The 15,736-nt window shown below is 38.4% G+C and overlaps 2 protein-coding genes across 2 annotated transcripts; one reads left to right on the top strand and one right to left on the bottom strand.

Annotated features, from left to right (window-relative positions):
* The first annotated feature begins 11,374 nt into the window (after positions 1 to 11,374).
* LOC121240421 (protein GRAVITROPIC IN THE LIGHT 1-like) lies at positions 11,375 to 14,396 on the top strand. Its single transcript, XM_041137867.1, has 2 exons — positions 11,375 to 11,927; positions 12,423 to 14,396. Exon 2 carries the CDS (start codon positions 12,591 to 12,593, stop codon positions 13,932 to 13,934), a length of 1,344 nt encoding a protein of 447 aa, XP_040993801.1. The 5' UTR covers positions 11,375 to 11,927; positions 12,423 to 12,590; the 3' UTR covers positions 13,935 to 14,396.
* A 100-nt stretch (positions 14,397 to 14,496) lies between these two features.
* Positions 14,497 to 15,358, bottom strand: LOC121240454 (transcription repressor OFP17-like). Its single transcript, XM_041137919.1, has one exon. It carries the CDS (start codon positions 15,071 to 15,073, stop codon positions 14,528 to 14,530), a length of 546 nt encoding a protein of 181 aa, XP_040993853.1. The 5' UTR covers positions 15,074 to 15,358; the 3' UTR covers positions 14,497 to 14,527.
* Positions 15,359 to 15,736: the final 378 nt, after the last annotated feature.

Raw genomic sequence — 15,736 nt, 5'->3', positions numbered from 1 at the left:
CGTGCCCTTCATAACAATTGGATTTTGTTGTTGAAGACAACGATCGTGCCTTTCACATGCTAATTGCTTGATGATCCTCTTCAATATCACAATCTTGTAGCAAAACTCAAGCTAGATCATATTGGAATCATCGATCATTTAATCATGTTCTAGTTAAATTACCATCTCAAAAGTAAGTGGGTACTGAATTATGTAATTGAAATTTGCATTAAATATGAGTTAGGGATTCAAATTCAAGATAACTATTGTGATATCATATTACAAGTGTATATGAGTTATTCTAGTTGCATGTAAGTAGAAATGAGATATCATCCGTATCTATGATATGTTATAAATTGATTTGTAAGAAAATTTTAAAATTATTTTCTTATAAATCAAATCATATCATACCAGCAGCGTGTGTATATATATATATCCATTATCCTCCTCCCTAATAGACCCAGCATTACCTGTTGGTGCAATGAAGGGGTCTGTGGGAGCTGGCTAAGCAGCGTGCATATATATCCTCCTCCCTAACTTGCAAAAATACTATTTGGAAAAAAAAGTAAATTTATCAACAAGGAGGCAAATACAACAATCTAAACCAGTGTAAGTGGGACAAGGATCCTATTTCTTGTATGTGACCAAAGAAAACTCCATTTATGTGTGACATTGAAATCTGAGCAATAATAATATTGGATTGGGACATGTTTGGAAGATGGGATTCTTGTGCTAAGAGCTTAGAAAACAGAACAATTAAAAAAGCCATCACAGTGCACGTTTAACTTTCTTGCCCTTTGTGCTCAACACAAACGGATGAATGAATTGTTGCAAGCGTGCAGCATTTGCCGGTGTAGACTCGGAGAAAATGAAGTCTCATGTACAACTTGTTCTCATCTTGGACGCCTCTGATGCCTTTTTCTTTCCATTTCTATCAACAGCAAGGGGGGTGCCCCTTGTCTCCCATATATGGTTAAGTTCCCTAAAACCTTGTGTGCTTGGGATATCAAAATTGACCGTTGCCCCCACCAAAAGCTTTGGGGTGGACAGAGGTTACGGGACATGTGAGGCTGACATCTGTGAGTAACTGTCCTCCCTGACGGGCATCTTCTCTCAATTATTCAACTTTGCATAAAGCTGTCAGTCTGATATGTTTTTCTGGTTTTGAGAGATGGGACATGTGTTGAATTTTATCTAAAATAGTTCAGTAACAAAGTTGGGAATTTGGAAAATTTTTGCAGGCCATGGTAATGGGATATCTTTGAGGAAAGAAGAATCTAAATCACAAGGGTGCAAAATGCTTGTATAGCTCTTATTAGAGCAGATGAACTTAATTCTAACATAATCCAAGACCAGCAAGTAACAAACAAGACAGAATCTGCGGGCACAGGGCTTATGGTGTATTGTCATGTTCCTTGGTGGCAGCATAGTTTGCAAAAGATGTCTATATGCTATAGCTATGTGGAATTGAATCATACTAGTAGATAGTGGGGGAACTTCTCTTTGTGTAGCTGTGTAGAACTTCTCTGTGTTAATGCCTAGTGAATAGGGTCCCCCTCTCTCCACTCTCTCTCTCTCTTTATTTGATTTTGATAACCCTATTCAGCTTATATCTTCTTGCGCTTGTATAAGTAATGATTTGTACAAGTCTCAAATTATAAATTATCCTCAATCTTTTTGTAAAAATTTGTAAAAAAGTAGATTCTACTATGAAAAAATTTAAAAGAACCTTTTTTTTTTAATAGAATCCATTTTTTATAAAAGATCTGTGCGAGACTTATCTATTTAAAACTTGTACCTAAAATTATCATTTTCAGATATATCTATTAATGTAACACATCCGCAGTCTCTTTGCAAAAAAGTAGATTATACCATGAAAAAATGTAAAAAAAACCTTTTCTTTTTTAGTGGAATCCACTTTTTTACAAAGAATTTGTGCGAGACTTATCTATTTAAAACTTATACCTACAATTACTCTTTTCATATATATCTATTAACCTAACACATTTTGAGCGACTATCTATTTAAGCGGTAGATATATAATTATTTTTTAAAATGTCAGATCAACAATCAGGACGGAAAATAATAACTAGGAAAAAATAAGATTGTTCTATTATTTTGGCAGTTGGCTATTTTATTCATGCCCATCCCTCAAATTTCAAGTGTCTAGCCACTTCAGTTTCAAGTCACGTGTTGGTCGCTTCTCCTTGGATGCTCTTCCACCCAATAGTGGTTTTGGTCTCATTTGGGGGAATTGCAGTCATAATCCCAAGAGCACCAATGATTTGAAATTAACATTTTTTTTTTTCCTCTTTTCTTAGGTCATGTGCTTCCTCGATCTTTTTTTGTACTTGGATCTGATCAAACTCAAGAGAGGTTAGAGTCCACAAGTGAAAGCCCAGACGTTGTTGCACAATCCTCATTTTAAATTGAATGAAAAAAATGTACGTAACATTTTATTTTTTATTTTTCGTTTCAAACAACTTTTTATAACTCGAAAATATATAAAGATGTAAAATTCATATATTAAGAGCCCATTTGTAACTTGAACTGAATTGAGATCAATTTAATTCAGTCTAATTTTAAACTAAGTTCAACATTCAAACACACAACTCTCAAATGACTAAACTCAACTTAACTCTTCTTTATACGTGGGACCTATAATATTTTTCAACTCAACACTTTTTTACACGCGAGATCCATAACCTTTTTCAACTTCTCATAAATAAATCTGAACTCATCTCAATATTCAAACACTTCTAAACTCAATATCTTAGATGAGTCTCACAAAACTCATTCTACCATCTCAACTCACTACTATTCATAAAAAATTTAAATCATCTCATCTAAACTCAACATCCAAGACTAAGAACTATCAAGAAAACTTTCCAAACAAGTCATCAGACCATATCAGAGGCAAACAACAAGGTTGATTCTAAGGGATAGCTTGGCTATTTATGGAACTTTGACCCGTCATCTGAGGAGCATGTTATGCAGTGATCTTTGTCCATATTTTTGTACAACTTTGATTTTGTTCATATCTTTACAGCTTTAGTTCCTACAGTAGAGTGTTGTATCCTTTATTTATATAAAGCAAGAACTCTGCATGACTATGGGTGTAGAACATTTTTCAACTTTGTGTTAATCTTTACATGGTATCAAGAGCTATAGTGACCACTGTTTTTTTTTTTTTTTATGGCTTCAGCGACTTCTTCTGTCTTCACACCCATTAATATGCAGATCTTTGTCACTATCAAATTGACCAAAGACAATTACCTGCTATGTTCTGCCCAAGTTGTCCCTTACCTTTGTGGACAGCGACTGTATGGTTATGTAGATGGCACCACCATTTCCCCTCATACATATATGCTTAATTCTGAAGTTGACTCTTTAGAAACTGAACCCAAAGAAATCCCCAATCCCAAATATGCTTCTTGGTATGACCAAGACCAAATTGTTTTGAGCACGCTGGTGTCCTCGTTGTCTGAAGGTATATTGGTGCAAATGGTGGGTATCACCACCTCTAGAGAAGTATGGTTGGTTTTGGAGAAAATGTTCTCCTCTCACTTACAAGCAAGAGCCATGCAAACGAGACAATCTTACATAAAAAGGGTAGTCAATCCATGTCCGACTATTTCCAAAAGATGACGCCTTTCTTAGACACACTCACTGCCATCGGAAAACCTCTTTAGTGAAATGAGTTTCAGTCGTATGTACTCAATGACCTCAACTCCACATATGATGCCATAGTAACGGCTATCACCATTCACCTTGATGCAATGTCCATAGAAGACCTCTTTAGTCATCTATTGAACTTTGAACTTTGCCTAGAACAACACCACTCTGCACTTAAAACTTCTATTGGCTCAGCTAATATGGCTACTCGGAATGAAGGTTCCCGATATCAAGGATGAAAATCCTCTTATCAACAGTGTGGTTCACATCAATAATTTGCTCCTAGCAATGGTTCTTCTAGGGGTTGTGGGCGTCGCAAACGATCAAGGGGTGGCCCTCACTCCTCATCTTGCTCTTCCTTTGGCTCCCCATCATCACATCCTCTCTGCCAAGTGTGTGGGAAACATGGCCACACTGTGATCCAATGCTACCACCACTTCGACTAAGCCTACCAAGGCAATCCCCCAACCATGGTAGCATATTTAACTGGGTAACATTCAACAGTTGATGGCAACTGGTAACCCGACACAGGGTCTACCAACCATCTAACTCATGACTTTCACAACTTGAATCTCCATTCTGAGCTTTATACTGGAAGCGAACACATTCAAGTTGGTGACGGGGCAGGTTTAACAATAAAGAATATTGGTTCTTGCAAACTCTCTTCTCCCCATTAGTCTTTTGAATTATCTCATCTCTTACATGTGCCTCAAATTAAGAAAAACCTTGTTTCCGTTACCCAATTTGCTAAAGATAACAATGTCTATCTTGAATTTCATGCCTCTTGTTGGAGACAATTCTTCTACACGGCAAGAGTAAGGACGGGCTCTACCACTTTCCATCCAACGTGACCTCTTCCATCACACCACAAACGTATCTCAGCCAACGTGTTCCAATTGAAGTCTGGCACTCTCGATTAAGACATCCATCCCATAAGATTGTGCAACATGTTATTTCTAAATTTTCTTTACCAGTTTCATCTTATAAAATACCAGAGATTTGCCCATCTTGTCAACAAGGAAAGAGCCATCAGCTTCCTTTTTTTTTTTTTTTATTCTATGTCTAAATCTCAACATCCTCTTGAACTTATATTTTCGAATGTGTGGGGACCCTCCCTTGTTATGTCTACAAGTGAGAATAAATTTTACGTTTCATTTGTGGATCATTTTAGCAAGTATACTTGGCTTTTTCCAATAATAGTAAAAAAAAAAAAATCATATGTCTATCAAGTTTTTTGTTCCTTTCAAAAACTTGTTGAACGGACATTCAATTGCAAAATAAAATCCGTTCAAACAGATTGGGGCGGTGAATATCGCTCTCATCACAAATTTTTTGAAAATATTGGTATTCAACATTGTGTAACTTGCCTTCACGTCGGAGCAAAATAGCTTCGTTGAAAGAAAACATTGTCATATTGTCGAAACAGGTTTTTCTCTTCTCTCTCATAGCTCACTCTCACATGATTTTTGGGATGATGATTTTTTTATTACTACTTATCTCATTAATTGGCTACCAACTGCACCCTTTGGTATGTCATCTTTTGAAAAACTTTATGGTAAACCACCGAATTTATCTCATTTAAAGATCTTTGGGTGTGCATGTTTCCCTTATCTACATCCTTTTAATTCTCATAAACTAGACTTAGATCCAAACTTTGCATTTTTCTGGGCTACAATAATATGCACAGAGGCTTTAAGTGCTTGGACCCTTCTGCATAAAAAATTTTCTTATCTCGGCATGTCATCGTCGATGAAGCACTTTTTCCCTTTAAAGCCCATCGTCTCTATAAACCTCCTAATAGCCCAAACCACCATATTTCACCCACTTATCTTTTCCTCTTCCTTTAAACGATGCCGTCCCTGCTCCCTCTACCATACATAACACGCCTACTTCTCCCCTCACTCAAACACGTGCACCATTTTCTTCTTCAACACCCCTCTCATTACTTAAGTATGACTATTGTATTACTTTGACTTCTTATATAAAAGTGGGCATGAGAGGCCAAGACAATCCAAATATAACTTTAATGAGTTTAAGTTATTTTTATATTTATAAATTTAAATTTATAATTTAAATATATTTTTTTTAGGCCCAATGTGTTGATCTAGGTGGGGGGTGGGGCAGATGGGATTTTTTCCCCTCCTCCGACACCAGGGCAGGGGGCGGGGTGCAGGGAATGGTCCCCTCTGCTCTGCACTATGTGGGTAGCAACTCTACCACAAATAAAAAGACTACTGAAAAATACAAGGGATACCCCATTTTTCCATGCGGACAACCCACAAAATCTCCCTAGTCCAAAAACATTTCCTAAAAAATCCATAACCCAACCATTAACCCCTTCTCTAACCAGAAAATCAGTAATCATATTAGTCTTTCTAAAAATATGACACACTTGAGTGTTGAGAGAAGTAATGAGGCCGATAGCTTCTTCCCAAAAATTCCACAAATACTAGTAATTACAAGTCCCTGACATAAACCACCTCACCACTACATTCAAATCATATTTCACTAAAACATTCATCAATCCAAGTTGATGACACAGCATCCCTCTGGAAAAGCACGACACTCTATGTCCATAAGAATGTGCAAAACCCGCCACAACATTTCCATTTTCATCCCAAATGACAGCTCCTCCACCCGACGCACCCGGATTCCCACAAGAACCACCATCAATGTTCAATTTACACAAACCAATAGCAGGTCGTGACCATGCAACAACCTCGGCAGCTTAGAAACAACCGACACAATGGGACAATTTAATTCTCTTAGAATCCTCTTTCTCTTGAACCCAACTTCTTAAACAACCTCATTGTATTAGAAATTTGTACAATAAAATTTTTAACTCAGCGAACTATGCCCCTCCAATCATACGGCACATCTTCCATCCAAGTTGCACATCACACTCACCAAAGTGCCAAAGAAATAATAATGGAAAGCACACCACGAAGTCAGCCAACTTGAGAAGAGGAAGATGCACGCAGCCACCAATAATTTATAATCCCTTTCCAACATCGAACCTGGGATAATTGCACCCCCAACATTCCTTCAAAATAATCCTATACTTTCCTCACCCCTATCCCATCACACAAAACATGATCTAAGGTCTCTATTTGAGAAACATCACAACAGTTACACTTTGAGGCCATTTGAACACCAACAAGTCAAACCCCCTCATCAACAAGAATTACAAGACAACGAGCTCACCAACACAAGAAAGACATTTTCTTTGGTACCTTTTTTGCCAGAGCCACTTCTTCCTCTTTCTGTCCATGCTAGAACCCCAAAGAAAACTCGAAAAAAATCAAGTTGATACCTTTGATGATCCCTTTTGGCAAATTCATCACTGACAAGAAATGAATCGGCATGCTATTTAAAACATGTTTTATAAGAACTATTTTTCCCCCAAAAGATAATAGCCCACTCTTCCAACCCACAAGTTTATTTTTGGATTTTGGCCAGCAATGGATCAAACATGTGTAATGTAACTCTTCCCACTAGCAAGGGCACCCCCAAATACGTACAAAGCCACGTTCCCTCCTCGAAACCCATTAGCCTCTTCACCTCAAACTTCCTGGCATACGGAAAATTAGTAGAGAAAAAAATAGAAGATTTATGTGCATTCACAAGCTATCTCGACATTCCTTCATAAGACCAAATTATACTCATGAGATTTCAAATGGACTCCTTCCCACTATTAGAAAAAAATCAGAAGATCATCTGCATATAAAAGGTGGCTAATCAAAATACCTCATTTTGGATTAAAAGCTTTAATACTGCCTTCTTGAAAATTTTTTAAGCATCCGAGATAAAACCTCATCCGTTAGAATAAAGAGATATGACAACGAAGGATCTCCCTAACGAAGACCACAGGAAAGATGGAAAAAACCTTTCAAACTCCCATTTAACATAATCGAATAAACCAGAGAAGAAATCGAATTATAAATAATATTTCTCCATTCATTTGAAAATCCCAATCTCCTCAAAACCTCCATAAAAAATCTCCAATTTACCTGATCGTAAGTTTTAGCCATATCAATTTTGATCATGACATCCCCCCCCCTCGACTTCCGATTCAACCCATGTACCAACTCTTGAGCAAGCACAATATTATAAAAAAATGCTACGACCACAGATAAAAGCTGCTTGCTCCAAAGATATAAAATTTTCCAATATCAGTGCCAAACAAAAAACTATTACCTTTGCCATAATTTTATAAACCACCGAATACAAACTAATAGGCTAAAACTGTGCAAAACCATCTGGCACATCTACCATTGGAATCATGACAATATTCGTTGTACCAAAAAACGTCGATAACAGTTTACCTTAAAAAAACTCTCTCGCCATGGCCAACAAATTCTGATTCACAATCTTCCAAGCAATCATGAAAAAACTGGCTGTATAACCGTTTGGGCTCGGACTACTTTCTTGTGGTATGGACCACAACAGAGCCCGTACTTCCTCCAACGATGGTGGCGCACAAAAGAGGCTATTTTCCTGCTCTGAAATCAACGGCTTGAGCAAATCCAAAGCATCCTCATCAAAATCCACACTGGATGTGGTCAACAACTCCAGCATGTACATCATCCGCTAACTCCAAGGCTTGCCCATTAGGAATATTGATCTGATCAATGACCTTATTCTTCTTTTTAACTCGCAAAGTGACATGGAAAAAAGTCATGTTAGAGTCACCTTTTGAAAGCCACTTGATACGCGACTTTTGACACCCCAGAATTTCCTCTTTTTGAAGCCACTGCAAATGGTCTTGCTTGCATAACAAAAGAGCAACCTCCCTTTCCTTTAAGTAATCTACACTCACCTCCTATTCAAGCTCCAATAAACATTTCTCAATCTCCTTAATCCTCACTTCAACTGTACCAAAAACCTCCACATTCCATTTTTGTAAAGCTTTTTTTAATAACTTAACATTTTACTCACCTGCACCATAGAACAACCCTCGACCGATTGGCTCCAACATTCATTCACCACTAGCAGAAAAGACTCATGTGAACCCCACATCCTTTGAAAATAGAAAGGCCTAGCACTACATCTCCTCTCACGCAACAACGATACAAGCATCAGGTAATGATTCGACATAGTCCTTGGAAGGTATTCAACACGGCCACCCTCAAATAAATTCATGAGCTCCGCATTCACCAAAACCTTGTCCAAATAGCCGAATTAAAATTTGCTTTAGCATGAGATGCCCTGAAAATGCCACTCACTTTCTCATCATCACTCCGAATAATGTTAAAATCGCCCCAACAAACCAGGGCCAACTTCCTGCATCTATATTGCTCAAATAAGACCAAAGTTCAACCTGTTTTCTTTGGAAATAGCTAGCATACACAAATGATGCTAAAAGCCATGCGTCGTCCCTGTAAAACCATCCAGTTAATGCTTGATCCGAGGTCGACACCAAATCAAAAACCAAACCTTCCTCCCAAAACAACCAAATCTTACCTCCAACCACCGCATTATTATAGAAATTTGGCAAGTTCATCCACCTTACCCACCGCCTACATTTATTCGCAATAAGAAAAGGTTCAAGAATAGCTACAACCGAAGGAAGGTCTTTATTCAAAATGCGCCAAAGTCTACTTTTCAACGAAACAATCTCCCTAATATTCCACGTAAGTACGTTTAACATAATTTTAAATTATTTTTTGGGACAGAGTCATCCTCTTCAGGATCACTACAGATTTTTTCTCATTCATACCACGAAGACAATTCAATTGGATATTTAATTCCAAATCAGACTCAAAACCTTTTGCTGCAAATTCCTCTACATCTTTTTCTGGCTTTCCATCCGACATCGACCTGCAAGAGAAAAACTCTGCTGCATCTACACCAACACCTTTACTCAGCCCTCTATCAACCATGTGAAAAAGCTCAAATTTTAAAGTCTCATCAATAGCCTTTAGGGAACTTTTTGGCGAAATACCTTCTTCTGAAAATTCATCCATAGCCATGCCTTGTTGATCAAGACATTCACCACTAGACACAAACCCTGTTTGATCAAACCAACTGCCCAACCCATGAGATGAGTCACTCGACTCTACTAAAAACTCCTCTCCCTTCCCACTGCTGCTTTCCACTCTCTTCACCAAAACCACCGGCTGAACTTAGGAGTTTGCACAACCCTTCTCTTCCTGCACAAGATCAAACTGACTCTAATTCAAAAAATCCTCATTTTCCGCCACAAACATCACTTCCTTATTAATAGTCTCTAATTTATGCTTCCGATTTTGGATCTTAGCCAAAATTATATCCCTTTGCAAAGAGTTATCCACCTCCTGATTCTTCATCAATTCATGAGATTTCTCAGCCTTATCTTTCACATCATCCACCTTCCACACTTGCTTCGGAACCTCTTTCTTCCCCTCCTCAATCTTCTCCACTTTTGAACCTGCCTTCACATTATGATTCCTTTTACCACACTGCTACTCCATATGACCCTATTTACGACAAAACGTATAAAAAGGAGGAATTGTCTCATAAATAACCTTCTGAAAATGGCTCAACTCCGATCCCAGGGTGCCAAGCCAAAACGAATGTCTCGATGGTTTCGAGATGTCCATCTCCACACATATACGCTCTGCCTCCAGTCTTGTTACACACACCGTTGTATTATCACGCTTAAGAAATAGCCCAAAACCCCCACCTATACTCTTCAATATAGAGGCATGAAAATAATTCGGAGGTGACCCAGGCAAAGAAATCCAAACAGGCACCATAAGCGATTCTTCTTCATTGAATTCAGGGGTCCAAAGAAATACTCTATACGACACACCCTCTATCTCTACGTTCTCTCCAGCCATAGCACTGATCAACACGACCCTTGGGCTATTAAGTTGACCCACAATCGACATGGTTCGCAACCCCCAACGATTCTTAATAAAACCTCGCACATGATCCAATGAGGGTTTGCGCCGTGAAAATTTCAAAACAATCGAGAACCGAAAAGGTTCAGCCGCCTGCTCAATCTCTGCCTTCGAGAATAGCAAAAAAAATTTCTCCATCACAGAATCTCGGTTCTCGCAATGGAAGATCTACCTCAGGTAAATGTTGCGTCATATTCACTACAATATTCGAAAAAATACGTCAATTCGAAGCACCAGATGACTATCACATGTGAGTCAGCGGCTTCTGCTAAACTCTGATCCGTAGAGGCCAATCCTGCCGTCTGACCTAGCAGAATGATGTTGAGAGCCATGGAAAAAAACCTAGCGTCGCCCTAATCCCAAGAGAGAATTTGAGGCTCGCCACGTCAGTAAAAAACTCTTATCTCAGCCAAAAAAAATATATATATATATAAAAATCTACATAGAACTAAAATAATTAAAAAATAATAACGAATCCAATGCATAAAAATATAACTAAAAAATAATGAAAATATGAAAATAATCCGAATTAATATTCCATGACTAAAGCCAATAAAATAACGGTGACGTAAGACTTTGAGGGAAGGGAATCCCTCCCACATGTGACATGTGATCATACGAAAACTACTACATGACATCTATTGATATATGTTAGACAGTGGATGAAAAGATTTAAATAAATATATGACTTTTCAAGAAATGGCAAAAATTATTTTGATAAATCCAGAGATTTTTTCAACAATTTATAATTTTGGTAATTTACGTGCACATTTGTTATTTATAAGTTATAACATCGAGAAATAATTCGAAAATCAGTTTTCGAACTTCGGGTTCAAATTCAGAGCACCCATCTCTCTCTCTCTCTCTCTCTCTCTCTCTCTCTCAAAAAAGAAAGTTGATCAGAGGAGATTCAGAATGGTGGAAAAATAGTATATTTTCAGCCTCACGTTTTCACACACCAAGTCCCGAAGTCCTAAGTCCCCCCACCTAGAAAACACAACAAGTACTGTCTCCACTCTGTCGCTCTCTTCGATCAGAGGGAGAGAGAGAGAGCAAGTGTTTCAAACACAAAATGCCAACTTGGGTTCAGCACTGAAAAAACGACTACACTTTGAGCCAAGTCCCAAATCCCAATCCCAAACTTTCAATACTTTGGCGTTGAAGGATGCACGTTACAACCTGCTGAAGCTGAAACGTCGTCGCTACGTTAGTAAATGCTCTCTGTTCTGCTCTACAACTGCATAATGTATGTGGTTTAGCTGGCAGTGTGGTGGATCCGAAACTCCGAGGTTCACTCGCTGTCGCTGTCTCTCTCTCTGGGGTTTGTGAAACTCATGTCTTTTCTCTCCATTTCTTGTGTTTGCGCTCAACCCCGACATTGTATTTCGGGTAAGAAGCTCATGCTCACTGTTTCATGGTAGAAACTTAGGTGCCTTCTTGTTCCTGTACTAAACCTTGATGTTAAAGCCATTTGCTGCTAAATATCTTTGATCGTTCGTCAATGCCGTCCACTTTTGTTACATTGTGTTTGTACAAAGGCGTGAGCTTCTTTAATTTGTTCCATAGTACATAGTACACCCCCCCCCCCCCCCCCCCCCCCCCCCCCCCCCCCAAAAAAAAAAAAGAAAGGCTCTGGGTTTTAGGTGCTTCTGTTTTTGAATCTTGATGCCAGAGCCTCTTGACGCTGAAGGTTGATCATGGACAGCCTGTTATTTGGTAATCATCTAGGAGAGTTTACGCCTGAAGGCAAGCCCTTCAATTACTAGTTTTGCAGTCTCTATTCTCTGTAGTAGTTTAGTCTTAATTATTAATGGGAGCTAACTAAAACCCAATTGTAATTATTTAATTTTGTTTTATATGGTCTGTTCCCTGCCACTACTACAGGGTTTAAGGCACATTACCGGGAATCCCGCTTCTTCTTGGGGCAATTTGTGTTGCTATTAACATTTTGTACCCCGCTTTCATAGTATATTAGTTTTAAATTTGCTCCTGGAAGTTGGAAGCCCATCCAATTAGGTCTTTATCAACTTAAGGGTATTTGATCTTTAAGTAATGGAACATGCCGCCACAAGACCCTCTAAACCATCCTCAAACATATCCGAAATTGTGTCCAAATTTGCAAAAGTTTGTAAATTGAGATCCATTGGTGTCATCTCCTCTGAAAATGCTAACCAGAAAAACCACCACCATCACAATTACCACAACCCAAATAACATTACTTCCTCATTGGGTGAGGATAGCAGCGATGCAACTGAGGAGACAGAATGTTATGGAGAGAAGGTTCATCCTCAGCCAGTTGAAGTTTTGGGAAGAAGTAATGTCTGTGCTGACGGGGAGATTATGAAGTTATTTGATAGAGTTTCAGCGCTGAAATTGGCTTATGTTCAGCTTCAGGAGGCCCATATTCCCTATAAACCAGAAAAAATTATGGCTGCTGATGAACTTGTTGTGGCTCAGCTTGAAGTGCTTTGCAAGATTAAGCATGCATACAAGGAGAAGAAAGTCACAAACAAAGCTAAGCTTGATTCCTCTGCATGCAGTCACTTGCAAGTGGAAATTGAATCTAGTGAGAGGCTGTTGGAAGACTTGAAGTCCCAAGTCAATGTTAAAGACGTTGAGATTCTTCGCTTGAAACAAGAGCTTCAGGAGTTGGAGGTGGCAAATGTGGGACTGGTAGAGAAGATGAGTCAAATAAGTATGGAGAAGAAGAATGCAAGGGTTTTGAGCATAACTCTGGAAGATGCTTTCAAAGCCTCTTCTAAGTCCATCCATGATTTTTCAAAGCCTTTAATTAGCTTGATGAAAGCTTCAGGTTGGGATCTAGATCTGGCAGCGAAATCGATTGAAGATGCAGTTGTTTATTCCAAAAGGTCCCACAAGAAGTATGCATTTGAAGCCTACATAGCGAGGATAATGTTTTTTGGGATTTCATTTAAATCCTATGATATAGATGCTGTTATGAGGTTTGACGATCCAATTGACACTCTTACAGAATATCCGAATTCAGATTTTGCTGAATTCTGCAGAAAAAAGTATCTATTGGTTGTTCATCCAATGCTGGAAGTGTCATTCTTTGGCAATCTTGATCACAGGGCATTTTTGTTGAGTGGCAAGCATCCCAGAACACTGTTCTACCATATATTTGCAAAGATGGCAAAGTGGGTCTGGGTTTTACAAGGCATTGCAGCCTCAATAGATCCTCAGGCAAAAATATTTACCGTTGACAGAGGAAGCAAATTCTCAGATGTTTATATGGAATCTGTTGAGGATTTGGAAGGTGCTACTGTGGCTGATCAAGAACAAGTTATTCCCAGAGTTGAGCTTATGGTCATGCCTGGTTTTAAAATTGGAGAGTCATTCATGAGGTCTCGGGTGTATCTTTCAGATCTGAGATAATCACATGGTAAATGCTGGATGGAGGTGCTTGGACAAATTTTTAACATTCCAGAACCTAGTGAGCTCTTATTTCAAAATGCTGGTATTTCGCTTAAGGTAGTCGAAAGCTGTTATTGGAGTTTTTGAAACTGTATCTTGTAGCATATGGTGCAATTTTACATACAATCTCAAAGTTTGTACTTCAAAGTTTATTGAGTAATGTTGGTTACTTTCTGAATTGTAGATAGATATCATCTTAATGATGCCATTATTTTTCATTTTTTTATCTGCTAGTTGAAGCCATCAAATGTGATTAATTTATCGGAACCTACCGAACAACTCAATTCAACTTGGAAGTATGGCTCCTTTCGTTGATTTAGTCTGTTTATCTGTCGGTATGGCTCTGTGAACTATTAATTCAGCATGGAACAATGGCTTGTTGTGTCTTACTGATCACCATCTTGTGAATAGGTCGTCAATTATTTTTTAATTATATTCACTGATTTACAAAAATACAACTTATCAGAAAATATGCAGGCTGGGGGGGGGGGGGGGGGGGGGGGGGTGGGTGGTGGGGTGGGGGAGTGGGATTCTAATTGCAGAATCACTATGGACTATGCTTCATAATCCTTAGTGGAAAACAAGTCCTTGCATAGTTCTCCATAGAATCTAAAAACCAAATCAATGAAAACTGGGCTCTGTAGATTCTTCCAGCAATTGAGAAGCTCCTCCACATCCATCAAGTCCCTCACTTTTCCTTCTTCAACAATCATCTCTATCAAGTAGTTCTCAAAACTTCTGCATGCATCTTCCACGTCTTCATCAACCGAAGCTTCCTTTTTGCCAGCCCCAGTAGCCCTCGCATAAGTTGGCGTAATGGGTGAAGGAAAGAGCTTTCCATCATGCCCTCCTCCTCTAGATACGCTTGAAAGCTCCCTTACTCTGTCCATCTGTTTCAACTTCCAAATTGAGCGGTAGCATGCTAGTACTGCAGTTATTCGATTTTTTAGAGGACTTCTTTCAGCCTTGGTACGACGAACATGAACTCGAAGAGCTCTTACTAAGATTGGTTTTCTGAGTCTAATTTTGAAGATTTGAAGGAATTTTTTGCATGGGTTTAGAAGCTTGGATCTGAAGGCAGCTAATGCTTTCACTTTCATCTCTAATGACTTGAAGGTGGAGTAGAGTCGAAGGAACGGATCAGGGTGGTGGTTTTTGTTGCCTTCGATATCTTTGTGAGGTGAGGTGGGATGCCTCAAAGCAAGCTTTGTTGGGATGACGAATTGTTGTCAGAGGGAGAGATTGCTGTTAAGAGGATGTTGGTTAAGGTTGTTTGTATTACTTATAACTAAAGTAGGGTAGAGACCAAACTGGTGCTGGTGGGTTTCACGTCTAGGTTGAGTGGGATGCCTCATTGCAAGTCAATTCCTGTCTCTGCGAGTTTCCAGCTAAGTTGTTGCGTGTTATCCACGTCAGCTTATAAATGGAGTTTCTCATAGGGTGCACCGTTTTAAAATCATGAAAACTCTTCATTACATAAGAGCAATGTTACATTCCATTCTTGATTTCATCTTCTTTTAATTTCATCGATTGATTTGACACATTTTAAGTAATTTTTTAAGTCAATTTTTTAAGAAAACCATTTAACATATGACATTTCATCTGTTGTTATTGAGATGACACAATTTAAGTCTCATTTAGATTCAGAGTTGATCTCAATTTATCTAATCTAATCATTACAAATTTTTCAAATTTCTACACAAAATATAATAAACAATTCAATTTTTTCAAATCTCTAAACAATAATATTTTAATAATAATTT

The sequence above is a fragment of the Juglans microcarpa x Juglans regia genome, chromosome 7S, assembly GCF_004785595.1.
Source record: "Juglans microcarpa x Juglans regia isolate MS1-56 chromosome 7S, Jm3101_v1.0, whole genome shotgun sequence".
Lineage (NCBI taxonomy): Eukaryota > Viridiplantae > Streptophyta > Magnoliopsida > Fagales > Juglandaceae > Juglans > Juglans microcarpa x Juglans regia.
This window is presented reverse-complemented; position numbering and strand designations above follow the sequence as displayed.